This window comes from Conger conger, chromosome 7 (assembly GCF_963514075.1).
Source record: "Conger conger chromosome 7, fConCon1.1, whole genome shotgun sequence".
NCBI lineage: Eukaryota > Metazoa > Chordata > Actinopteri > Anguilliformes > Congridae > Conger > Conger conger.
Genome location: NC_083766.1, coordinates 48,373,581 through 48,401,512, shown reverse-complemented (window position 1 = coordinate 48,401,512; position 27,932 = coordinate 48,373,581). Strand labels below are relative to the sequence as shown.

The window sequence follows — 27,932 nt, the reverse complement described above, 5'->3', positions numbered from 1 at the left end:
CTGAAGAAATGTGGCTTGTCGAGGACCCGGCCCTAGGCCCGCCTGATGAGAGATTGACAGAAGATGGGTTAGGCAGGAATGCATTATTAACCCCTCGCACACGCCAATGGGGTAGGAGTAAAAGCTCCAGTAAGAGGAGAAGTATATGGTACAAGATAAATGTACAGGCTTAAGAGGGTAAATAATTCCTCTGAACAGCAATAGCACATAATTAAAAAACATTAACAGTTTGTTACAGTTCTGAGATTCCAATTGTGGTTGGAACAAAAACCAGCATACACAGGGAGCTTTTGAATGCATTACTCCACTCAGTCCTTCAAATACGAACCACTAAAAAAAAAAAAGAAAAAAAAAAGAAAAAACGAAATACGACCAATCACTTTAAATTGAATAACATTCAGGTCCCAAGAAAAACAAAACAAAGCAAAGAGAAGAGGGGAGGAGGCGGCAAAAGAAAGAAAGGTGTATACAAACTCAAGTCAGGCTTTATTTTGGTTAGGTTAGCAGGGAATGTTTGTGCAACACACATTTGTCCATTTGTCAGAAAAAAGGGAGAACCAGAAGAGAAAAATATAGGAGGGGGAAAGTACCCCACCCCCACCCGTATTCTGCCAAAACATGGCTACATCACCTGCTGATGCCTTTTATTGACCTCCAAAATACCTGGGGCCAGGATAACTGCACTGAGTGAAACCTGGAACTTGGACTGAAGTAAGAAGAGCTGTTCCGGGTTTTACTCTGTGCAGTTATCCGACTAACTCAGCAATCCTTCTTTGTGGAACAGGCCCCTGATGTTTCGTTGACATAAAAACACAAGGGGGGGGGGGGGGGGGGTAGTGTGTGCTTAGGCACACAGGCTTCATTGAGAATCTGCCAGTGAGGCCACTCTTGGCTCAGAATCTTGCCTGGAACCCCATGGACTTGGGTTGTAAATTAACTTTACGAAATGTCCACGGTCTAAGTTATGTCTCTGCCACTGATGTGCTCCAGCATCAGAGATATAACTGGCAAAGTATTATTATTTATTTTTGTTGTACCCGTAACATACCAGGAATTCTACTAATGAATGCAGCAACAGTCTTTAAGTGGATTGGCCCCCACGGTGGACATGGCACCTACAATGCAACAGGGTGTGTGTGCGCACGTGTACTAGAACCACAAACACACGCACACAGAAAAACAGTGTTTCCCTATTCAGTCCAGTGGAGGCACTTTGCATCGTGATTATCAAGAGACACTTTGAACCCAACATTCTCTATGTCCTCGGGCTGTAACAAATTTTCATTTGAAAGGAAAGAACAGAACGAAATAAAGAAGGGAAAAAAATGCTTCAAAGCTCAGAACTAAAGGGCAAAAAAGGGAGACCCATGCCAGTACTACAGCCAGCTGGTAAATTCAGGTGGGCAGACAAGCAATAGCATTGGTTTTATAGAAGGATAGTGCACCACCGCCCCCCCCCCCCCCCCCATCCCCCATCCCCCCATCTCTCCCATTAGCCTGAGGGTCAAAACGCTTGTGTGAGGTGTGTGCGATGTCAGAGCGGCAGATTAGAGAACACCCATGCAGCGCTGCCTTTTCAAAGCATAAATTAGAACTTTATTTTATTATTACAATATTACAAAAAGTAGCTCTCACACTCCTGTCTCATCTGGTCTGCCATACAGCCACAGTCTGACACTCAAAAGGAGGCTGAAGGATTCGACTCCTTTACGCAGCAATAGTAAAGAAAAGTGTAAAAAAAATAAAAGAAAAGAAAAGAAAAACAATTTAAATAACAAGCAAATCAAGTAATAAATAGTCACGTATTGCAAACCTGAAGCTTTGAAACTTTGAAAAAGACATTTGTTACAGCCCAGTACTACACATAGCTATAAAACGTAATTACGTTAAAATATTTTTCTTTTTTTAAATAATTTTAGGAAATTCTAAATCAGTTTTTCTATTCAACTATAACTTCAGTTAAAAAAAACAAAAACATTTTATGTTCAGTTGTATCACTCTCGTTCTTATCCACTTCTCTGTATTGTGTATACCATGCTTGTGTTCAAGGAAAGTCCAAGGACCAAATACTTAAGGCTTTTTAAAGGGCTGCAGGGAAGGAGGCAAACAGGTTTCTGGGTGTTGTCAGGGGATCCACCCACATACAATATTACTCAAACCCACACCAACAGGCAACATTCATACACAATCAATACACTTCTTTAAAGTTACAGTAGTATAGTAGTTAAGCCAGTGTACAATAAAATAAACAATGCATTTGCTGTTTTTCTCTAGTTTTAAAGTAATTTTTTTCCTTCCCTCCAACATAACTTGCAAGTGATCAATTGCCTCTTTTTTCATGCACACACTTTTCATTCAGTCATCAGTAGCAGACTTTAATATGGGGGGAAAAAAACAAACCAAAAAAATGCTGAATTGAACCACTGAACTGGTTCATATTTTGGACTGTAACATGGTTAAAAAAAGAAGAAAAAAAGAAAGCAGCCTCTCTGGTTAGTTGCTTCTAACCAAACCAAACTCCCACCCCTTCAGTCCCAAAAACCCTTCCGCCCCTTTCCCAATACATAAACACCTAATCCAATATACTTCTGCAATTCAAGTAATAATTTTCATTTGTAAAAACGAAATGGATTTAAAAAAAGGAAATGGCACTACTTTCAAAGCAGTTTTTTTCCCCTGAATTCTTCCTAGGATTTCAGCGTGAGAGAATGCAATGTTGGCTTCGCATGTTCATTCCTAGTAGGATCTAAATATCTATGATCCAAAAGCACCTGATTAGATAAAGAGAAACCAGCCCGGACACTGAGAAGATTCACGCAAAACAATCCTGCATTTCATGAATAAATTAATCATAAAAAAAATAAGAATTCAACAGCCTCTTCGTACATATGCATACAATAGTCACTTCTTGTTCAGTAGTGTCTACATTTTCACACAAGAAACATACAAAATGATTCGTTTTTTTCCTTTCTTTTTTTTTTTTCTCTTTTTTTTTTTTAAAAGAGGTTTGAGAGGAAAATGTTTTTAAGCTTCTGTCAAATCTAAAAGTTACAATGGTTCGGAACTGGTGACACACCCAGCACTGGACCTGCAAGTCCAACATTCTTACCGGACCTTTTATTTTTTTGCATCCATAAGGGACTACTTCATTTCCAGAGTAAATCTATTGCTCTTAAAAACATGGAAAAAAGGGTCTGTAAGACAACAAAGTACATACACTTCAAAACGCATAAGAACCAGGCACACAAATGGGCAGGTTACACTACAAGAGGGGGAATGACAACAATATGAAATTTCAAAGAAACAGACAGTGTTTAGAATAGTCATTATTTCGAAAAAGCTAATTGATCACTTGCAAGGTCTGACAACAAAACACTGCTTTCTTATTAAATATATTCTTCCTTTTTTTTGTTTTTTTTTAAGTTAGCAGTCATTTCATTAATTTATTAATTTAATTTCTTTAAATTTTTAAGACTAAAAGAGATCCGTGACTTGTGTGTCGACAAGGCTATAGCTTATCTGTACCCTGGGTGCTGAATTTGAGTATTCCTATTGTCAGCCAGCTCTGGGACTCTGCTCATGGGAGGCCGGTGCATCTTCCCCACCATGGCCAGATTCTGATCTCGGTAACAGGGTGGCTGGAAGTCCCCGCCCAAGTAATCCATGGTTTGCATCAGATTAGTCTGGCCGGAGGAGCCGGCTCCACCCCTGTACTGGGTCCCTGGAGCGCAGTCTATGGAGGCCCCCGACAGGCCTCCGTGGAACGGCATGGCCAGGTCCTGAGAGCCCGAGCTGTCACTGTTGGGCGTGGGCAGGATGCTGCCCCACACCGGCTGAAAGTAGTGACCGTTGGTGTAGGCCATGGCGCCGGGCATCCCGTTGACGGGGGGCGAGGGCGTGGGCTTGTCCACCGGGGGCTTCAGGCTGTAGGGCTGGCCCATGCACAGCTCCGGCAGGTAGCCCACGCCCTTGCAGGGGAACGTGGGCCCGCCGCCCATGGGGTCCCTCGGAGGGTGTTTGCAGGGGTGGCCGCCCTCCGAGTTCTGCTGCTGCAGATGGGCCAGTTGGTGCTGGTTCCAGGAGCGCATCTGCTGCTGTTGCTGTTGTTGGTGCTTGACGTCGCTGTGGTAGACGGGCATCTGGTTGAGGGCGACCATGTTGGGATGGGGCACGGCGTTGCCCGGGGCGACGGTGGCCACCTCGGGGCACCCGTGGGCGCAGGAAGGCAGGAGGCCGGGAGCCGGGTGGTGCATGGACACCCGGGAGCTGGCGTTGATGAGCAGGTTGCGGCTGATGGGGCTGGGGTTGGCGATCTGCCCCTCGCACACAGAGGTAGTGCTGATACGAGCGCCCGCCTGGCAGAACTGGTTGATCTGGTGCACGATCCTGCTCAGGTTGGGCCGGTTTTGGTGCAGGCTGGCGGCCATCGAGAGCGGAATGGTTGAGGTAGACACGGTCACGTTGGGCGGCACGTCTCCGTCCGCCATCTTCCTGTTCCCATGCAGGCCCGGCGGCAGCTGCTGCTGCTGCTGCTGCAGCAGGATGTTTGGGGGCAGGTGGCCCAGGTTGGGGGGGTGGGGGAGAGTCTGTGTCCTGGCCAGGCCGTGGGGGGGCTGCAGCCCGGGGGGCTGGGACATGCTAGGGGGGTGTCGGAGGACCTGGTGGGGTGGTGGCTGCTGCTGCTGCTGCTGTGGGTGGGGTAAGGCTTGGGGTCTCTGGAGGCCCTGGGGGTGGGGGACAGTCTGAGGGGGGATGTTTAAAGTGCTCGCCGCCGCGTAGGGACCGGCGGAGGGGTTCATGATGATCTCAGGGAGCAGGCGCGCCCGGCTGCCGTCAAAGTCCTTGAGGACGCCCTTGACGGGAACTTTGACGATGGCGAGGAGGCCCGCCTTGGAGCTGGCCTGAGGGGGGTAGGGGCTGTAGCGCTGGCCGGAGGTGTCCAACCCGTTGACCGTGCGACGGACGTGGTTCCTCTGGGGAACTTTGACGCTGTTCGGGAAGATTTTTATAGTCAGTGGGCTGTTGGCGACTTTCTTAGCATAGGCATCCAATTCCGCTGGGGTTGGATACTGTGCGGATCTCATCTTCTGCGTAATGTCCCCTGAGAGACAGGGACAGTAACAGGGAAAGAGAGAGAGGGAGGGAGGGAAAAAGAGCCAGAGAGAGAGGAAGGATTGTGTTAATGCAAGGCCACACCGTGAAAAGCAATGTCATGCCACGGCCCTTCCCACCACTCAGGTGCGGATCTGCGGAAATCCGACCAGAGCTGTAATCCGAGAAGCGGAAGCTCAGTCACAGAGGTCTCCCCTCCCTCACATTGGAAATCTCAGCATTCCTAAAACAATTGCTTTTGGGAAAAAAAGGATTTGGGGGGGGTTTGGCAGGGGGGCGGCTCACAGCCTTGTGACTTCAAGAAACAGTAATTGAGCCCACAAAGGTATGTATATAAACTCAGTAAGCACTTTATTAGACATTTATTACTTATTTTTTAGACCTATTAAGTCTTCTGATGCTGCAGCATATCCCCTATGAAGCGTTTTGAGGTTTGAAGCGTTGTGCGTTCAGAGATGCTCTTCTGCATACGACTGTTGTAATGTGTGGTTATTTGTGTTACTGTCACCTTCCTGTCAGCTTTGACCAGTCTGGCCATTCTCCACAGACCTCTCTCATTAACAAGGCGTTTCTGCCCGCAGAACTGCTGCTCACTTGTTTTTTTGTTTGTTTTTCACACCATTCTCTGCAAACTCTAGAGACTGTTGAGTGTGAAAATCCCAGGAGATCAGCAGTTTCGGAGATACTCAAACCACCCTGTCTGGCAGCAACAATAATTCCACAGTCAAAGTCACTTAGATCATATTTTTTATCGATTCTGATGGTTGATGTGATCATTAAGTGAGCCTCCTGACCCGTATCTGCAGGATTGTATGCAATGCACTGCTGCCACACGATTACCATGATATATATATATATTTGTAACAAATTTGTAATGATGATGTCGGGTCGGTTAATGCTATTTCCGTGACTTTTTGAAGTTAGCAAGAAACAGTTTGAAAGAGAAAGCTAAAATTGTGCTGAATCACTGGGACAAAAACAAAGAAAAGGAGTCCCTGTGCTCCACCCTGCCCACCCGACCCCCTTGGCGACCTGTCAGCCTCTTCCACGCTATCAACAGAGGCAGGCTCCAAAGGGAGAGGAATGTCATCATGTGGCATCTCTCTAATCGCTGGGAGCGCTCCCAGCCTCTCTGCAGTGTGGGCCTGACGCAACCGCCGCGACGCGTCTCTGCTATATTTAACAGGGCTCCTGTGTCTGTGCGTGTCGCGCGAGACGCTCAGGTGTCCGCCTGACACGACGTGTGTGTGTGTGTGTGTGTGTGTGTGTGTGTGTGCGCGCGCATCTCTGTATGAGTGTCTGCTGTCTGCCTGCCCGGACTCTGGAGATTAATTTTGGATTGTCTTCAACTTAACCACGGCTGAAGACGATCCAAAGTGGAAACAGGTCATTGCAAACAATCGTGTTTTGTGGAAACTCGCTCCGAGCGCTAGCTGTAAAGGACTAACGAGCAGAGATTCCACACGTGCACGCACACACGCACACACACACTCTCTGTCACTAACTCTCTTTCAGCAACTCACTTTCTCATACATACACACACACACACACACACACACACAGACGCTCTGCGACAGCCTCCCCACTCCCACAAAGAGCCGTTACCCCTTCCCTGCCCCCGTGCCCTTTCCCCGTCCGCGCCCACACACGCTCTGCTACCCGCCCGGCAGACCGGCCAGCCTTCTGGTGGGGGAACATGTGCGGCAGAGGAACCCTCCTACGCGCTCCACCTAGAGGAGACGAGAGGCCTGGGCCGTCACCCTGTCCAGAAGGCCCGAGCCTCACCGAGCAGAGGAACTAATGCCTTTATGGATTTAATCAATGGAGGAGGACGTACAGGGCCACTTTCTGACCACGGCCTGGCCCTGCCGACACACCGCCTCCTGGGGGGGAGGGGGCAGCTAACCATGTGGATGGGATTTGTGATTTGGTAGAGTGGCAGGAGCCCAGCCAATGCGCTAATTAATCCCATCTTTATTTGCCGCATGGAAACAATGGGCAGCAAGACTGGGGAGGGGGTTGGGGGTCTGTTTTGACTAACTGCTGCGTTTGCTGACGGGAGGGCCATTAGCGCACTGGCATTTGGGGCTGAAAAGGTCTGAGCCAACCATTTAGCCCAATGCTTTCAGATAGTCCTGATTAATTTCTCGCTGTGACTCTCATCCGGAGCGAGCGCGCGGATATGCGCGGGCGAGAAGGCACGTGCACGCTCGCGCGCCCGCGCATATGCACGTGCATGCTGGCACGCTTGAGGGCGCCTGCCCTCCTTCCACTCAGGCCTTCAGCAGCACAACCTTCGGTGACACGGACGTGCGGACGCACATTTTCCCCCCGCAGAAACTCCGGTTCTTATGCTAAGCGAGCGTTTCCAAGGCGTTTTAATGGCCTAAAGGTGAGGGGACCGGGGCGAGGTGCCTCGCCAGAATGTAAAAAAGACGGCCGAGCTATTCTAAATTAGAAGACAATTATATACGACCTCAGTAAAACCGCCGTCTCCGTGTGTCACGGAACCCTTTAAATAAAACATCGCCCTTTTCTCAGCGCCGGGAGAGTTCCTGCCGGCTCGCATGCATCCGACTGCACTTTACCGCCACCCGGTGAACCCGGAGACTTCCCGTCCATTTGCATGCATTTACACAGGGCTATTAGACGCAGCGCGGCCGACCCAGTCTGCGGCGTGGCCGCGGCTAATCAAGCTGCATCAGAGGGGGGCTTGAGCACATCTGAAACGCGCGGTAATAAAGAGAAGTGGCACTCTGCATTAGCAATTAGCGAAAGACGGCTCTGTATCCGTTGTTTCAGGGGGAACCGCGGAGAAGGCGCATCGCGCTCGTGTCTCGCATGGAGCAGGCAAGGGGAACGTGGGGCCGGGCCTCCTCACAGAATTACCGGCTCTGGCGCGCCCGTGGGCCTTTCGCTCATTCCCACGCTCCCTCGCACGGCGGCTGCATTATGCGCAGCGTTGTCCGGAGCGAGGGTGACTAACCGGCAGCGTGTCAAGGTCAGGCCGACGGACGGGATTCGCTTAAAAGCCTCGTTGCACTTGGACACTGAGAGACACGCCGACAGAAAGTTCCCCTCGATGTGTGTGAGCCGCTTGCCCCAGACAATAATAAAAGTTAGCGGACGCTCGGATGAGTCCCCAGAGGGGCTTTCAAAGCTCTCCCGTCCCGCGCGCTAAGGAGGGGCGGCTCCAGATAAGAGGGTTATCTCAGGGGGCCAGGTACCTCCACCGCAGGTCCCACATGAAAGATGTGCATGATGGGTAAACAGGCAACGCCACTGCAGCCTTAATTACCTCGCTCCGAGTGCTACACAGGATGATTACCGGCCAGTCAGCACTCTCTAATTGGAAGAACTTAAGGCAACAAACGAGCGTGTTTTTCTTATTTTCATGGCAGGGGGAGGGGGGGGTTTTGGACCAAAATCCAAAAAGCATCCTGTGGTGGATGAGGTGACACACACACAGAGCAAATTAAGAAATTGTAGGAAGTCGGGCATTATTGAGCAAAGAGGTTCACGCTAACCTCACGTATACTGAAAGGGATGGGACCACAGTACTTTTCCCTTTCCCCACGTACTAAACTGATTGAATTTCTAAAGAGTGCCGCCTCCCAAAATGGCGGGGTGAGTGAGCGAGAGGGGCCCTGCAGCGGAGCAGCACCTGCCCTTGATCTCCACGCTCGCCCGAGCGGAGCTGCCCGTCTGTGAAGGCGCTCCGAGTCAACTTCCCCCGACGAGATTACCAGAGTCCTGTTCCGCTCCTTTCAACCCCGCGGTACGGATCACAGCCCGCGGAGAACAGAGCGCGCCTTTCCCCCGCTCACTTTTCTTTTGTTTTTTTTCCTTTCTTTAATCAGAGGGAGAACAAAAGGCCCGTGCTTCTCCCATTAAAAGGGATTAATTGTGAAGTGCGAAAGCCGGGGCGTGCTGGCTGACGCTGCCATAGGTGTCATCTCAGCGGTTTAGGGCCGAATTAAAGCCTCTGTGTTCCCCCCGACAGAAGGATTATGGGATATAATCAAAGCGAAAGGGCTGTGGCCCGCTGCTGGGGGCTAAGCCGGCGTTCTGTATTCACCTCTCTTTGTCTGGAGGAACGGGAAATATGGCCCCGCCGCCAACGCGCTTTCCTCTCTCACAGCCTTTCAGCTTCCTCCAGTGCTGCAGCAGGCTCTACAGACCACAGAACGCACAGACTGCAGGCTCTACAGACCGCAGATCGTGCAGACTGCAGGCTCTACAGACCGCAGAACGTATAGACTGCAGGCTCTACAGTTCTGGCTCTACAGACAGCAGAACGTACAGACTGCAGGCTCTACAGTTCTGGCTCTACAGACCGCAGAACGTACAGACTGCAGGCTGTACAGACCACAGGAACGTACAGACCGCAGGCTCTATAGACTGCAGAATGTACAGACCACAGGCTCTACAGACTGCAGAACGTACAGACCCCAGGCTCTACAGACTGCAGGAGCATACAGATCGCAGGCTCTACAGACGGCAGGGACATACAGACCACAGGCTCTACAGACCGCATAAGCGTACAGACCCCAGGCTCCACAGACCGCATGAGTGTACAGACCGCAGGCTCTACAGACTGCAGGGACATACAGACCACAGGCTCTACAGACCGCATAAGCGTACAGACCCCAGGCTCCACAGACCGCATGAGTGTACAGACCGCAGGCTCTACAGACTGCAGGGACATACAGACCACAGGTTCTACTGACCGCAGGAACGTACAGCTGAGCCGTACTTTACCCAGCACTCAGTTTTCCAGCCAACTGACTCGTATCAGTTCTTCCTCATTAATTTCAATGAGAAAGCCAAAGGTACATCGTCCCCCTCATCCTGTAAAGGGCCCACCTCAAAAAAACAAAAACAAAAAAAACGAATTGTTAATTAAATTATTCATACTAGGAATGCGTTTTAACAGGCAGGTGTGAGCTGAAATGACTGAACAACTGAAAAGAGGCAACAAGAGAGGCCAATGCTGCGACAGGTCAAAAGGGCATGTTTCGTCTTGTGTGCAAACATTGCAGAAACATTGCGTACAAACATTTGCTTATGTTTACAGGAATAGACCGTAACCTTCAAACTTGTAGCGTCTTCTGTGGCAGCTTCTCTCATCCTGCCCCCACACCCAAAAAAAAAAAAAAAAAAAAAAAAAAAAAAAAAAAGAAGTCTGCCGCATGTATCTCCAAAGGCTGGCTGTCAAATTAGATTTCAGTCATTGTGACAAATCGCGCCCCAGAGAAGCAATTCATTTTGCGGCATGTATTGATAGCCCAGAGACAGATGGGCTGCAGATCGCCACAGTCCCGAGATGAAGAGCAATTATGGAGCGAAATTCTGATGCAGACTGCTCGGCCGTTGCAGAGGCCCGGGCGACAGGGGCTGCAAAGTGCCCTGAATATTTGAGTGTCTCTGGCCCCTCGGTAACCTGTGTCTGTTAGTGTAAGGCACGCCATACTTCATGAGCATAGCAACTAGATATAAAAATAAAAAAAATGTAAAAAACGCACAACCCCTGAAATCCCTTCATATCTCTCGCATCTAAATCCGGGCGATGAATTTCGACGCAATTTTTTCATTAGGCCGCCTGGAAGGTTTTCGAGACTCTTAATTTCCCGTGCAGCTGCCACGGGAATTCGATTCAAGCCTCGGGGACGAATAAAGCCCTCCCGGATTCAGGGGGCGAAAAACCCCCGGAACGTTCCGCTAAATCGCTTATTCGGAGAAGTGCGCTCTGCGCTTGCATGGGAAACGCATTTTAAACCAGGAGAAGCGGCTTGTTTTCGAGTGAGGCCTCTGGCATCTCGGGGGGGGTGGACGCATCTGGTAGAACGCACGCTCTGCGGAGACGACAGAACAGGGGGGGGGGGGGGGGCAAAGGGGAGGGAGGGAACCATCTCTCTAAAATACCCATGAATCCTGTGATCCACAAGCAGAACTGTGACTCGCTTAATACGGGCTCTTCCTGAAGGGATGCCTTCAGATTTGATGAAAAGGACTGCCGGAGACTGGAGGAAATTACTCAGTCACAGAAAAATGCCAAACAATTTCTCCCTAAGGTTACACACATTACACTGGCTCGACCCAAACCCGACGTGCAGGGAAAGGACGGGAGAATACAAAACATAGCAGACATTATCATTTAACAGGCCACAGAAGAAAAAATACATAAAAAATGGGGGGGAATGGGTGGGGCTCATGGTTGGGCGAGGGAGTTGATGGAGCAGCCCAGGCAGGCGGGGGGGTTTCAGAACAGGCGAATTTGGGCTGTCACGACAACGATTCAAGATTAACTCGCTTTTACGTTACAAACTCCCAGGGGTGAGCTGAGAGCTGAGATTCTGGAGTTACTGACGAGCCAGAGAGGCCATATTAAATTAATAAAAAAGAAGTAGGTCAGGCTCCATTTAAAATTCATCCACACAGGGGAATTGGTCAACCGGCTTCCTGCCACCTTCGGGTGGGGGGAGAACGGTCTCGGGGGAGAGGGAGACAAAAATGTTAAATAAAATCGTTGTAGGAGAGTTATCAGAAGAGTCTCCTTCCCAGTACACTAGAACCCATAAAACTAATCAACAGTTAAAATATTAGTTTCAGAGCGGTCTATGGATGTTGGGAGACACCACATTCAATGGACAACCCTGAGGTTCGCAGGTTCTCATCTGAACGGGGCAGCCCGTAGCCTAGCGGTTAAGGTACATGACTGGGACCCGCAAGATCGCTCGTTCAGTGTTTCGATCCACGATAAGATCCATGCAGCTGTTGGGCCCTTGAGCAAGGAACCTTAACACCACATTGCTCCTGGGGGGATTGCCTCCTGTTTAAGTCTAATCAAATGTAAGTGGCTTTGGATAAAAAAAAAGCGTCTGCTAAATGACATGTAATAAGTAATGTAATAACGACATCGATGTGTGACATCAACGCCGTGTAGGAAAGGGGGGGGTTGCACAGTGGGGGGGGGGGGGGGGTAATCGGTGGAGCCTGGACAAAAATAGAATAAACTACATCTATATAAGACCCTCCACCCCTGACCCAACGCTCAACGCCATGCTAGCAGAGTGACTGTTCAGCAGCGTCTTTGTAGAACTTTGTTTCCTCCTGAGGAGTCGACTCCTCATTAGCATCGGGGCGCTCCCCTGTGTAGCCAGCCCTTCGGGGAGGGGCGCTCCGTGGAGGTTTATTAAAAGGCGCGTCTCCCTCCTGCGATTCCTCGAGGCGGGGGGGGTCTGCATTAGCGGGTTAATTCTTTGCAGGCCGTCTCTGTTTTTAGCAAGGCTACGCTACCGAAACGCCCCTAAGCTAGGCCCGCACAGGAGCTCGGCAGACGGACGGATTTTAGCAGCAGAGTGTTTGAGGCCGTGGGGGCGGTTAGGATGGGAGAAGGGGGGGGGGGGGGGGGGGGGGGCAGACACTTACATTTCTGAAGTCCAGTGTTCATCTGCGTGTGGGAGAGAAGCTGGAAGGAGAGGTCACCTGGTCCTGGCAGACAGGCCAGCATTTCACACAGGCACTAATGCAACATGGGACATCTGCTCCTCGTCACACTGCAAGAGACACACACAACACGCAGACCGGGGTAAGCATTCGGACGTTGCAGAGGGGGGTGTGGGTGCGGGAGGGGGCACAGCACCAGAGGGCTTTACGGAGGGACACCTCACTGTGATCCCACCAGACAAACATTCACATCCCCGGCCCAGTGAACTGCCCTTCTCAGCATTTCATTGCAGACATTGCACCACACTGTAAGTTCAATATCGACGGCCAACACAAACTAACTCAAACATTTTTTTTTTTTTGTGGATGTACAACTGGTACAGACTTGTAGAAAAGAAAAAAAAAAAAGACCAAAAAAACATAAGTCACTTTTGTTTTGCTTTATTTTTGCAGTTTTTTTTTTGTAAACAACACGAGACAACGCATTTGATGAGAACCAAAACAAGATTCTTGTGCAATTAAACTTGAGTTTGGTCAGAGATTTCCTTTAGCCTCAAAGCAGGACTAACAAGGAGGAAGATTTCTCCCCCAATTAATTTTTTTTTGTTTTTCTGACATTTCAAAAAGTCTCACACACACACACACACACACACACACACACACTTACAAGTTTGAACACAAAAAAAAAAAGAAATATAAGGAAAACAGCTAGCAATTAACATGCTGTGGGCTATAATGCTAGCGAGAGTCCTGGGGAATGGGGAATAGATTAAGTCAACACAGTTTCTCAATTTAAGTCCCCCCCCCCACCGCAGCGTGACGCCCGAAAAACCCGAGCTGGCGAAAGGCAGACAAATGCCGGGATGAGAGGCAATTACCGCAAAATAACCTTGGCACCGCGGCGGACCTCTGGCGACCGGCTCTGAGCCGCTCTCCTCGTCAGCGGTAAAGAAACGAACTCACTTAAAGCCTCAAAAGGTCAGGCTGACAGCTCATTTAATCCTCACAGTGAGGAAAACAAGCGTTAATGAAGCCGTGGGTTACATAAATACCTAAGTGCTCTGCACCTGTGGGGACAGAAGAGGGGGGTGTTAGGGAGGGGACGGGGGACGGGGGGGGGGGGTGTTGGTTGGCTCATACTGTAGCAGTCGGATCCAAGGATTTCGCTCCGCTTTCTGCCGCTGGTTCGCGGCTGCCTCTCTAAAAGCCCTGCTTCCCAAATTACAGCGCCAGTGCCATATGGCCACAATTCCTGTCCCTGATTTAATATGTCATGAGGCATTAACTTTAATAGGCCCAATATTTTATATTTCAATGAGGTTTAGGAGCTGGCTTGGCCTGCAGCAGGAGAGGGTTTTAAGCGTGCGCGCACACACACACACACACACACACACACACACACACACACACACAAAGTCGGTATGTTTTTTTTTTTATAATTTAAAAAAAGGGAAGTAAATTACAACAAATGGCAAAAGGACAAATAGCAGTATGTGTATGCGTAAGTGTGTGTGTGTGAGTGTGCGTGTGTGTGTCCGTGAAACTATGCTCTAAAGCAGCACAGACGACAGGGTGCTCTTTGGCCTGGTCTCTTTAAGCGTCTCCTTATGCATGACAGCGGAAGGTTCCGGAGGAGTCTGCCGGGCCCTGGCAGGGGTGGGGGCAGGGGGCGTTAAGCTGCCGCGATTACCCATTCTGCTGGCACACAGGCAGGCAGGGGCCGCCCGGGGACCCGGCCGCTCGGGTCCTTTTCCGACGGCGGGAATTATCCGCGGGCGGCGAGAGCACGGCGGGCCTCTGAATGTCAGAACGCGAGGAAGGGGAGCGGCAAAGGTCAGGCTATGGTAATGCCCCGCTGCAGACACCTCGCTGCTTTAGCGCGCCGAAAGGTTAATAAACATGTGGACATCAGAAACTGCAGACAGAGCAGGGCCGAGGAGGAGGAGGCGGAGGAGGGGTGAAATTCCTAATAAGCAATATGTTCTTCGACCTGGGTGCGCCCTTCCCACATCACAGGGAGAGAGAGACAGATTAGAGAAGCGTATCCACGGAGGAGCAGATAAGGATAGAGGCAGAGAATGAAGAGTCTGACCGTGGATATATCTCTGACAGACGAGAAATAAGGACATATGGGCAGGAAGAGAAGAGAAAAAATATATATTTCTTTTTTCTCCCCCAAGAACATCCACTTAATCACTTGCCATTCAGTGAAAAGGAAAAGGATGAATTCTCCCAAGCAGAATAAGGAAAGGCAGTGATCAGACATATGGAGAGAGAGAGAGAGAAAGAGAGAGAGGTAGAGAGGTAGAGAGAGAGAGAGAGGTAGAGGTAGAGAGAGACAGAGAGAGAGCGAGATAGAGAGAGGCAGGAACATACACAGGCAGACCGAAGTGAACCTTGCCGAGTCTCTCCTCGAGCGAACGGAGAGGAACTCTGGAGGATAGTGTTCAAAAGGAGAGGAGCAGAAGAGCCGGGCTCCCGCAGCGATGACCCGGGCGTCGGCAAAACCGCGGCCGGCCGGCGCTTTGATGCCGACAGCTCGAGACGGTCGGAACGTGTCGCGACTCCACCTCTCTTTACCCCGGCGCCACCTCATCTCCGAAAAGGTTTCACGGCGGAGAAAAGAGACGGCGACATCGTTTCCTGGGCCTACCCGTGTCAGATAAAAGGCCCGGTGCGGTCTATATGAGTCGAGCCCAGAGGCAGGGCCGGATCAGCATTATGATGAAGCGGGTGCCATACAGAAATCTGACCCCGTGTAAAACTGACTCCTACGTCTCTATATAGAAAAATGACCCTGGCCTCCTGGTGAAGTAAACCATCTTACGGAAAAATGACCCTTTAACCATTTTCCACAGCATAGAAAAATGGACCATGAATTACAACGAATCAAAGCAATCCATTCAGATTATTAATGTTCAGTTTTAAATGGTTTACCCTGAATAATGCAAAAATGAAGACCTGCAGGCTGCGGCACTGTATGTTATCTGCAATGAGTATGTCGTCTAAGGAGCATGTTAACACAACGGCCCAATATGATTTAATTCCATGTTTACACTGTGGCCCATTATCGGCGAGGAAAATCTGCTTCATGAATTTCTATGCGGGCTGGCACTTACATTCTCAGCAGAACACAAAACAGCCCACGGAATGAAATTACTTTCTGTTTACACCAGCGTTCAATTCTTCTTTTTCTGAAAAGAAAGAATAAGCCTAGCCAGGATTCAAATCGAGCCATTCTCAAACTCCCTGCTCAGCAAGCTCTCGCCACTGCGACTCGCACATTTCACATCAATTCCGCCTTCAGCACGCCATAAATCTGCACAAATAAAGCAGGCGGGATTTGTTACGCGGTGTTCAGTTACTGTCGGAGGGCCTGTGGTGGCCACCGTTCAAATTCTATCCAACGGAAATAAATAAATAAATAAATAAAAGAAGCAAACGACTGCAGCAGTTCTGAAACGGGTGCTTGAGCCGTGACATTTCACCATAGAAACCCTCGTCTATCAGGAATGTTATTTTTAAACAAAGGAGTTGGAGTGAGTGTTCAAGAGTGGGGGTGGGGGGGTGGAGGGGGGCACCATTTCCAAATACACAACACAAAGGGTGTCAGAAATAAACCTGTCAAATGAGGAAATTGCTTTGTTGTAGAGCAGAAGAGGAGAGAATTACATCTCACTGGTTTAACTTCGGGGGTGGGTATCTGTGAAATTAATCTCAAAAGAGATAAAACACTAAGGAGAAATAACTAATGAGTCAGTGACACTTTTTAATTAAAGGTGAATGAAAAACAGACAAATTTATTTTTTGAGAAAAAAAAAAAAAAAAAAAAAAAGCACCGGGAAAGGAAACATTGTGTCGAGATGTCGCTCAGCCGAAACGCTGACAAACCGCATTTCTGCACAATTAAGTCGAGAGTCTCCTGGAAGCACACGGGCCCGACAGATGCAGAAAATCCCTGTAGTGCGCCTTCTCATCTTTCACGAGGCTCGTTCTTGATGGATGTTTTTTAGATTTTTTATTACCGGCTCCTGCCTTAAACCCAGCATGCCGTTCCTCTCTCTCTACAAGAGGTGCCTGGACATGCTTGCTCAGAGATGCAACACATGAAGGTGGTGCATGTCTATAAATTAACTTGTGTCCTGGCCTGATCTTGCCTGCGGCTACATCATTAGTAACACCGATTCAAGAGTGAGGGAACAGCGGGGGGGGGGGGGGGGGTTTGGCCCTCTGGCATTCCCCACTCTCAGCCAGCCACTGCTGGCCACCCAGGATTCTGTTCTGTAATTGACTGACCGTGGCAGCTAGGAGAGGTGTGTGTGTGTGTGTGAGTGTGAGACTGGTTACGAAACCAGGGCGGTCAACAGAACAGTATCTTGACAGGAATACCAATTACAGGCCTCACAAGTGTCAAAGGACAGACGTGTATAGCCTACTCCTGGTGAAAATGTGCTCTTTGACGGGCTGACCCCAGATAAAGGCGATGTAGCTTGGAAGGTGGTGATATTTATTTATTTACTTATTTCCATCTCTAGCAAGGGCAGGGAGGACTGGACATACCTGAGGGTGCTCCCACCCGCTGGCCCTGCATTCTGATCTGCTGCCAGGGCTCGAAACATCCAGCCCCCACATTTCATTCAGCGATGTCAAAAAAAAATACAGCGGCAGCAGTAAATCTCTAAACATTTCTGCACAAACCTTAAATATTTAGCCATGAATGTCTGACAATGCAACAGTGACACAGAGAGGGCTCTGCTTTTGGGCTTTCGTAAAACTCCAAAGTACACTTGGAACACCTCCCAACTCTTTAAGCATGAACTGGAAAAGTAATTTATGTGTGACAAACAAAATCAGAAGGGCAAAAGCCAGGGGTGCCCTGGGGGGGGTAAGGGGTAGAGCAAATGTTTTAATTGCATTGTTACTTCCGGGTGGCCTAATTTCACATTCCTCAAATAAACAACAAAACACACCACTTCTGAACCTGCGCTGTGTGTGCCAGACCTTTGAAAATGAAAAATAACACGCATTTTGACGAGGGAGACAAAAATAGATGTAGATAGATATTGACACCCACAAGCAGAGAGGAGACGCAATCGCTTTAACCTGACAATTCAGATTGGTGTTGCCCAGGCAATAAATCACCAGGAAGTTGCAATCCGCTGAAAGGCAACCATAGTTGCGTTTCATAAGCCCTAATATTTCACATAGCGGTGGAACGATCCTGCCAAAGGGGATCGAGAGAGAGATTACCTTCTACAGCTACTTTGCCAGGAATTACGGCAATGCAGAAAATAAATTCCGCTAAAACTGAAAATCAGAAAATGCGCCGCTAGATGTGCGTGCACACAAACGAGGGGTGCGAGGGATGTTTTGAAGCTGCAAAAGACGGAAAAACACCAGCCATCCCCCACAACCTGTCAGAAATACAGTGTAGTGTTTTGTGCAAGCTCTATGTTGCAATAAACACGTTAAGAGCTTGGTGCTAATGCACAAAGCCATTATTCTGGTTGAGGAAAAAAATGGGAGGGAGAGGGTTGATTTAATTCATGAACAGGTGCGTCCATCTGTATCCCCCCCCACATAGTCAGTCTCCCTCACACTCTCTCTCTCTCTCTCCTCTCTCTCTCATTCCAAATTGGACATTCTGCTGACAAATGGATGGCGCAATTAGAAACCGCTTTTTAAGTGCATGATTAGGATCTGCTCTGTCTGCAGTTAAACGGCCGGCAGCGATGCTTGTGCAAGCGGAACACAGCCTCTCCCCCCCTCTCCAGGTGTTGGCCTCCCTCAGGTTACCTTCCACACTCGGCAAGCCCCATCCCGATCCTCACAACTCCCCCATCCCGATCCTCACAACTCCCCCATCCGGGTCCTCACAACTCCCCCATCCGGGTCCTCACAACTCCCCCATCCCGATCCTCTCAACTCCCCCCATCCTGGTCCTCACAACTCCCCCATCCGGGTCCTCTCAACTCCCCCCATCCCGGTCCTCACAACTCCCCCATCCGGGTCCTCTCAACTCCCCCCATCCGGGTCCTCTCAACTCCCCCCCAACATGTCATCACTCTTCAAGCCCCATCCTGGTCCTGAAAACTCCCCCAAACCCCCACCCACCTCCTCACAACAACGTCAGCCTGCCCAAGGGGTGGAGGTTGGTCAGGGCAACAGCTCAAGACATTTAAGCCTAATGTAGCAGGAGGTAATGATTCCACATTCTTACTACTATAACCCAGGCCTAAAAGCCAGAACACAAAACCACACTCTCAAAGAAGCTAAAGCTTGACGATTGGGACAGTTTATGCAACTCTACAGGTGCCACCACATCCCCACCACCACTGTTTTTCCCAGTTTCTAATGTCGGCAGCAGAAAACATTTGAGTGTCAGTAGCAGCCATCTGTAATATGGCGCTCCAAGCTAAACGCTTGCTTCAAAACAAGTGTATGGACAGAAAACACTTTCACACAGGATGACTGTTGGAAGAGTCACGGAGGGAATTAAAGGGGTTATGTTGCTGGTTAGCTCCCCTCCTGTTTGAGGAGATGGCTCACTCAACCTCAACCCCCAAACCAACTCCCTCCCTGTCACCTCCCCCCTCCATCCAGGCCTGTGCAGAGAGAATAGGCAAACACAGTCCGCGCCGCGTCCCGACAGCAAACATTTCGCGGCCATAAGCCGAGAGGAACATCTGGCCCTCCCGAGAAGCTTGTGGATAACCGCTCCCTGCCAAAGCACACAAGTAGGCCCCAGATGCACCTCCATGCATTTTGCATTCGGCGGGAGAGGTACGCCGTGGGACCCATCGCACCCCGGGACATAGATGGCAAATTCTTCCCCTGAATGCGCAACGACACATGAAAACCAAAGTGTGGTTAATGGCGCAAGGTGGCCAAAGCAGGTTCCTGGAGAGAAAAAAAAAAAAAGAAAAAAAAAAGTTATTAACTTAAAAACTGTTCAGAGAGCCGATAAATGCCGCATCTCATGAATATCAAACCGGGGCCTCAGTCGGAATACTGTTCCCAAATACCAGGAAAGGCTGTCATCAAAGGCCCGCAAACCTAATAGTATTTGCAACCAAGAGCAGATGTTCCGATCAACGTACTTTCTAGCATTAGCGATACAAACATCAAACAGCAGTCAACAAAGTATTCCAACCTTAACGGAGCGGGGGTAGTTCCAAACGCATAACCGCAACTTAAAAGTGGGTGACGAAGTATGACATGAATAAAAATAAGACACAGTTAATGCTTAATGCCGCATGACACAAACTTAGATCTCTCCACTTCAAAAACACCTATGATATAAGCAGCTGGTGAATTACTTCACTAAAACCAAACTACAGCCTGCAACTGCGACGCTGCATTAAACCTATGTTTAAGGCCTTACCGCATTTTTTTCCCCTTTTTAACGGACACAGATGGGGGGAAAATGGGCCCGTTCAAGTCTGGTACCCACATAACCGGTAGCTAGGGAAGCCTTAGCTGAGATCTTCAAAGCGAATTGCGCCAGTTTTTCTTGCGCTGCGGCAGAAAAAAACAAGACTTCTCCTCCCAGCCCGTGGAAAACATCAGGAGGTCTCGTGGATGTGCTAATTGGGGTCTCTGAAAGCAGCCCCAGTCAACCCCCCCGAGTCGAAGGCAGTGTGGGGTAAATTAATCCTCCGAGCGCTCGTAGATCACTGAAACCTGGCCACCGCTTCATCATGTGTGACGTGAGGCCGGTGATTTAGTGCGAGCGGGGCGTGGTGCGGTGTCGACCCAGGTCGTCCAGCGATGGGGTATGCAGGGTTCGATAATGGGGCCTGTCGGGTCTTGAGCGGGGCAGATGGGTGGAAAACAGGCACCTCGGGGGTCGCGCTGCTAGCAGGGGGCAGGTGGGGGAGGAATCGATCTGCTACTCCATACAAGGACGACATTTGCCCACGAGGGCGGAGTTAAGCGCCTGGAAGAGACCACGATAAACGATCGCAAGGACCCGGTGCTGCAGTCTTCAAAAGACGACGTTACAATAAATTACGGTAACCTTTGGAAGGGGATATTAATAGTTTTTGGCTTTGAAACGGGAAAGGTGCGCTCATATTTCAAAGCCGGTAAGGGGAATATGGCAGTTTTCCACCCACAGTGTGATGACAGGGTACAAACTGCTGCCCGAGTGGGAGGGGCAAACGGCCTCGGCTTCGCATCATTGGCCAAGCAGTGACCTTACTGTGGCGCTCCGCCCACTGTGGTTACTGATGCCTTAGCTAACAAGCATCATCTGCAATGTCGGTGATTACCAGCACGATGGAGGCAAGACCTCGTTGGCAGGATTTCCCTAAATTATCCCAGACATGGTGTCTCATGGGCCAAGTGTACAAAAGTAGGGGGTGTATATACCATGCCCTTACTGACAGGGCTGTGCACTAACATTCTTTTCAAGAAGCACGTGTGCTCCTAATTTCATCAATTTAGGAACACAATAATGCATCCCAATTAGGAAAAATATTTTTACAGTTCGCACATATCAATTTTCAGGAGCAAATGCTCCCAAAATGGGAGCACTACAGAGCCTTGGCTGATACAACCGAAGCGGAAGTTTACCTCCGGAGACAATGTTAATGAGTGCGCCACGAAATACGGCGCATGGAAATAAAACGTTATGTATAAATCTCTGTGGTAACATTACAGCGGCGTTAGCATAACAGAGGACGCAGACTGCTACCGAGATCCATAAATAACGACAATAAAACCAACTGAATGCACCTCCGCGCTTAACTGGATGATTTAAAAGGCCACTCATAATAGAGGGAAAATCACCTTCATTTAAGCCATCTCTAACAAAGCAGATGCTCCAATCTAGCCAGCTACCTAACCAGCCATACAACATTCAGGCTAAAATCCGTTCATAACAAACGCAACGCATGAGTCTTCAGCAGCGAATGATCTCTCACCGTTGCTTCGGATTTAAAACTAATGTTATGCCTTTTAGGTTTTGCTTTACAAAACAGATTTACAAGTCAGTGTTGCTTCTCGGTGCATGTTAAATTGCACCTTTTCCCCCCCTTTGACGACGGTTGAGGGAGCACTGTTTTTAGTGATCAGTCAAGTGGCAGCCCGGGGGTAAGGCACCCATTGAGCACACCAAATTAAACTGGCTCAGCTGGGCCGTGCCTGCAAGCAAATTTAATCTGTTCACATTCACAGAACTTCGGAATGCCTTTACCCGATTAATCTCGACCTCAAATTGTCCGTTAATAAATGAATCCAGTAAACTCTCCTGCACCGGATACAAATACACACTTATCACTTTGCCGAGTGGCCTGGAAAAACACCCGATCCAGAGTTGGAAAAAAATTGTTTCTGTGCTCATCAGTGTCAAAAGTTGTCAAGCTTGAAACACATTTGTCCATTGTCCCAAGTTTTCAAACAAGAATGTGACAAAGACCAGACAAACTTGGGGGATATTTCATGGAGCAGGATTACAGAGTTAGCTGGATGACTGCGCCGAGTAAAACCCGGAACAGCTCCTTTTTACTTCAGTCCATGCTCCAGATTTGGAGATACGGTTCTGGGTGCAGTCATCCAACTTAATCAGTAATGCCGCTTCGTGAAATACGCCCCCAGCCGCTTGTGTCCGATTCTTAGAAGGTCATTCTCTTTAAAAGAAATCATAAACGCAGAAGTGGGGTCGTTCCACATTTGTCTCTCCCACATAGGTCCGTACCATGTATCGACCATATGCTGAGAGAGGCTGTCTATGTTCGAAGAGCTGTAAAGGCTGATTGAACGATTACCCAGGATTCCTTACACAGCTTTCGGTGGGGAGCTAGATTGCAAATTACAGCGAAGACGCCCAGTGGATAATTACATCAGGAATATTGCTGCCTTTAACCAGCTACAGTAGATCAAATCTAATACTGGCCGTCAGTATGCAGGGCATAGCTCTCTCGTGTGGATCTTCCAAGAGAAACATTACGCCGCATCCTCACCGGACATGTTTAAGCAGAGCTGGCCTACGGTGTTCCAGCCAGGAGAATAAAGTGGCTCGAAATGGTAATTTACTCAGTTTTTTGGGGGTTTTTGAATTTCCGCAGGCATGCCTAACCTTGGGGGCCCATTCCAGCCCGCTCAGTGGTCAGCTGCCCCTACACGCCAGCTGTTAATACAGCCTGACAGAGTGCTGCTTGTGAATTTCAATTTCCCCTTTGTGCGCGAACGCTAGCCCGTGTGGGAGCTGGCGGGAAGGCTAACGAATAGCGGAGACTGAGAAAGGCGAAGCGTTTTAGCGACAGCACTACGGCGTCAGAGGCGTTGCGGCTTCTTTACAGATTACTGCTGGCACAGCGAAACCCCACTTCCGTCTGAAGCTGGCACCAATGGATGTAATGTATGAGCATAATGACCGTAATGCAAGTCCATTTGAAACCTGTTGATGTAAAGAATTCAAGGGTTTTATTATGACGGGTAGCCCAATTAGCTATATGAATGGTTTATGAACAGGAAAGCAACGCACGCGCGGTTAGGAGCACTGCCTCTCTACGGAAAACCTGAACATGTTGCAGGCCAGCCAGCAACTTCACCAAAGCAAATGCAGCTTGCCATGATGGAGCCTTCAGAATTCCTACACAATGTTGTGATATTCATCACAACACCGTTCCTGATTAAAAAAAAACATGGTCAAATCAATTCCCCTCCATTCCTCCTGCAACTTCATTTTAGCAGTAAACTGCTGCAGGACTCTGTGTATCTGTTATAGTTACTTCCAGGCCCATATCTCTATAAAGCGCCTTTGTGACAATGCCCTTGGTAAAAAGGCCTATACAAATAAAACTAAATATTGAATTGAACCAAATTGAATTGAATTTCTATTGAGTTAACTTTATTTACTTTGCAACAAGCGTACACCATAGTTTAGCTAGGAAAGATCCAGATACTTCGTTTAGTGACATTAGAAGAAATTTGGTCTTATTGGCAGCACCATTTTTTTTTTTAGATACAAATAAAACCATTTCAGACAATGAGAGGAGCCCGGCCAGCTCTGAGCCAGGCTTGGGTTTCTCTGGAGGTTATAAATATGACAGAAGTGCTAGCCATGTCCAGGAGCACCTGAATGGGCTCTCGTGTAAACACATCATTACTTATTCTCCCCGTCTTAAACTCGAGCAGGTGGGAGAAAGCAATCAAAACAGAGTATGCCTATGCAACAAGGGACAAAGGAAAGCTTTTTATAATGCCATGGATGGGTTTCTGAATGCTGACCGAACCAAGGGATTCGTGTATTCAAATACAGCAGCTAAGTCATCACTGGAAGCATACAAAAAAAATGTTTATTTTATTTATTTTTTTCACAGACCATATCAGAATTTAATTACTTTTTCCCCCAACTGAGAAGATAAGCTCGACCTGTTTCTACATGTAATATCTAAGGAGGGGGGGAGTGGTAGGGGAGGGGAAAGAGGCTGAGTAGGAAGGGGGTGGGGGGTTGGGCTGCTGTCAATTTCTCCAGGATAGCTGCTAAACACACCTGTGCTTCTCAGTTTCTCAAACACTCCAGAGATTTCCGAACCACCTGGCGCCCATTTGGGTCCGGGGCTATTTACAATTAATTACACAGGGCTGACATGGCAGGGCGGTAGACATGCAACGGGACCCTGGAATGTCAAATATGGGGTGATAAATGGTGCCCAAGGACTAAACACACACAGGGCTTTTGGAGGCACCGCCAGGACTGTGCCTGCTCCAAATTCCATTTCTCCTTCAATCACAAAACCGTGCGTTTTAATAACTCACAGGCATTTTCTCCCATCTCCAGTCCAGTCCTACAAGATTATGAGCTGGCAGATAAAACCTGACATTTTCCCTTCGACGGATCCTTATAAACAACTCTTTTATACGCGCGGCCCCCGGCTAACGTAATGGACGATTTTATTATTCGCTCCAGGGCTCCCCAGCTACGCACAAAAGGGGGGAAATGGCAAAAGATACTGTGATCATTGATTGCTGAAAGATGTGGAACAAAGGGGGCCAAACAAAACGGCGAGGCTTCCCTGTGGCACGTACCGAGTCACTCCGCTCCACGGCTGTGCAACGCCACCCCCCAACCCCCCCACCCGGTCCACGCTCCCAAGCACGGAGGGGGTGGGAAACACGGAGCGGTAATTAGGGCTTTTGTGCGAGGGGCTGTTTGTGACGTGGGACTTTTAAAGCCTCTGTGTCAATACATGGAAGTGCGATAAGGTGGCATCGCTGAGTCCGGGTCGCTTAATGTAGGCTAAAGCTTTCAGCAACATTTGAATGCCAAATCACCTTAAATGTTGCCCAAGCGTAAATCTTTCCATTATTCCCTTAGAAATGTGCGGATCATTAGGATGAACCGGGAAAACCCCATGATGATAAGCAACCAAAGATAATAAAGACTTTACAAAATAGGTCTTCGAGTATTAAAAGAAATGTATGCATAGCGACATATGGAAGCTTCTAAATGAATGTTAAATTACAATTAATCACATTATTGCTTTTCAAATGTGCACATTTTTCAACGACAGCCTTAATTTTACCACGCTAAATCGTTGCAGGCAATTATTTTGCTGCATAGTCCTTGAATTATGCAGATTGCCACTTTGCAAGTTTTAAACAAATGACCATTGAAATCATTATGTGTTCTGACTCAGCCTTTGAAGGTCAAAATGTACCCTTTGCAACAGCCCTTACAATAATGGCAGCCACATTTTACGACGGGAAGAATGTCATCTGGTTATTTTTCACCACTGGAGATAGCATTTGCTATTGATAACAATGGTCCCAAACAAGGACAAGGGTTAGGCCAGATAAAGGCCTCCTTTCTAGGGCCAAGTTGTGTTCTCTCACACACACACACACACACACACACACACACACACACACACACACACACACAGACACACACACACACTTCTACTCAAAGGATCCACAGACAGTTAAGTAACCAGGTCTCCCCACACTGACATCTAAGCAAAGCCTCCTCACCTCAGAAGCCCTGATCCTCGCCAGCTCAATCCCACCAAAACAATGCTGCTTAGCCGTCTCAGATAACAGATTTAACATTCAAAAGAAAATAAAAGCACCAAACAGAACAAACACGCCAGTGTCTCAGCAAAAGAAAAGATTAAGGAAGGAAAACAGACATGCTTGTTTTTTCAGTCTGTTGCAAGCTTTCTATAGTTCTTATCTTAAACAAATGCGGTTTCAGACACAGCGACTATCACTTTAAAACAGGGCACTGTACTGTAACAAAGGTGGGGGGTAGCCATACGCATGTCCACTGTACAGGACACATTCATGCCGTATCTTTTTTTTTTTTAATTCTCAGTGTGAAGACAAACATGGTCAGAGGTCGTCAGGTCAGAGGTCAGATCGAAAGTTCTCCCACCAGCTGGAACCTAGCTGAAGTTTGCCTTATTTCCGTCAAATGGCAGCTCACAGCGACCTAAATCGTTTTTTGCCATTCTCCATTTTCTGCTCATTTGCACAACCGCTCGATGCTGCATTTTGCGAATATGAAAAGCGCCCACACACACTTGCCAAACAGATGTGCCGTGCACACGTGTGTACACAGATGGAACGGGCTGCGAGCAGCGCAGACGTACAGCATAAAGCCAAATTTGTTTTTGAGTCCTGATGCTAAAATTTAGACCCAGATGTTCGGATAAGGCAAACAACGCCGATTCACAACAGAAATTTGGCATCGAGCGCTCCGCTCAGAAAAGCATTAATCCATTAGAGCCTCCGGAGAGCTGGAATGCGAGGCGGGGGAAGGTGAAATGTTGGGTCTTAGTTCATACCTCTGTCTGTAACTGATAGGAGCCTGTGGTGGAAGGCCAACCCGGCTTTAGAATTTAAACAACCTGCTGGTCTGCAGATCACCTGACAAAAGACGCGGCTACAAAGACACGGCTTGATCACATTAAGCCACATCCATCGACAGGCGAAACAATGCCAAACTGCCAACGCAGGGCAAGCCGTTCCCAAACGGCCGTGACGATCTCGATGTTCCGCCAAGCCGTTTTTTTTTTTAAAAGCCCGCTTAGATCTACTTGATTAACCCTGGCACCGGCAGGCTTCAGCATAACTACGAGGACAAAATATTTTACATTCCTCGCATGGCACACTAAAGTGTCTTTGCTGGCTTAGCAAGTGCACACTGTACATAAGGAGGAGGTGAACTGTTTGTCAAAGAGGAAGGCAGAAGATAGCTGCAGGCAAGTCCTATGGTACTGCACCTACAATAAATTACCACAAAAGCCTGCACAGGACAAGAGGGCACAATGAAACGGTTATGTAATTTTTATCAGCAGCATGAATACAGTGCCCGAGCAGCAAATATCGTAAACTGCTAACCGCTAACCCGTGACAAAAGCCCGCAGTAACGTTTACTGCCAAATTCATGAGATTTAAGGGTGTTAAAATAACGAGGCGTTAAAAACGAACAACTGTAACACGACCTGCCATTGTGCGCAAGTCAAAAAACACAGGGCTGAAGTGAGATACTAACACCATCTCTGATTTGTGTTAGTTTAGAAGGTGGAGCGTAGGCACATCCACCTAACTGAAATAAGCATGGATGGTGCGGTTGCCGTGTATGCTCACGGTGAGTCTCGCACCTCTGACGGAGAAATTCAGATAAAACTATCTGCTCTTTGGGTGCCCGTCACCTTGCCGTCTGACATTTCTCAAGGTGGACTACAAGGTCCTAAAGGTTTTTACCCATTTATCCAGATCTACGCCATGTAAGGTCATTCATGTGAAAAGATTATTGAAAACATGGCAGAAAATTAGAGCTGCATGCAATTGTAATTGACCGGGGAGGTCTGTACGGTATGCAGGCTACTCCCTGCATTCAGGTGCAAGTCAGAAATGTAGGTCCCGTAATGACAGCTTGAGTCACCCCACGGTTACACCCGCTTCTGACTGACAGGCCTGACTGGGGGGGGGGGGGGGGGGGTCTATCTAGAACGTAAGCTGAGCAGGAAGTATGAACTCCATCAATCAAACCTTCATTTCTGCTTCCTGTGATACTCCCCCCCTACCCGCCCCCTCACACACCAAAAAAAAAAAACCTGTGTCAATGTCTGTTAAAAGTTTCAATGCCAAAAAAGTATGAATCTTTTAGTCAGCCCCCTAGAGTCCCAAGCACTAATGAAGACGTCTCATTCAAATGGGCCTGGTCTTGCCTTTCGTGCCCTAAATTCAATGACCCCTTGATACAGCAGTAAAGTTGAAGACTGAAATTCAATCATTCTGACAGACTACACCCCCCATCCCCCACACCTCCACCCCCACCCCCAATTAATTGCGAGTCTCAGCGCTGTATGCCCACGCTGTAGGCAATGCAATCAATCCATTCTGCTTTAGGTGGG

General features: G+C 48.5%; 1 protein-coding gene across 4 annotated transcripts in view; it reads right to left on the bottom strand.

The window, feature by feature from the left end:
- Nucleotides 1-1,573: 1,573 nt before the first annotated feature.
- The window catches only part of fam222ba (family with sequence similarity 222 member Ba), a 43,514-nt gene continuing 17,155 nt past the window's right edge, over nt 1,574-27,932 (bottom strand). For all 4 annotated transcript variants that reach the window (XM_061248313.1, XM_061248314.1, XM_061248315.1 and 1 more), the window contains exons 2-3: nt 12,544-12,671; nt 1,574-5,101 (exon numbers count right to left, since the gene is read on the bottom strand). In XM_061248313.1, coding sequence (XP_061104297.1) covers nt 3,516-5,101; nt 12,544-12,625 — 1,668 coding nt within the window. In that variant the 5' untranslated portion in view covers nt 12,626-12,671 and the 3' untranslated portion in view covers nt 1,574-3,515. The remainder of the gene's footprint in view (nt 5,102-12,543; nt 12,672-27,932) is intronic.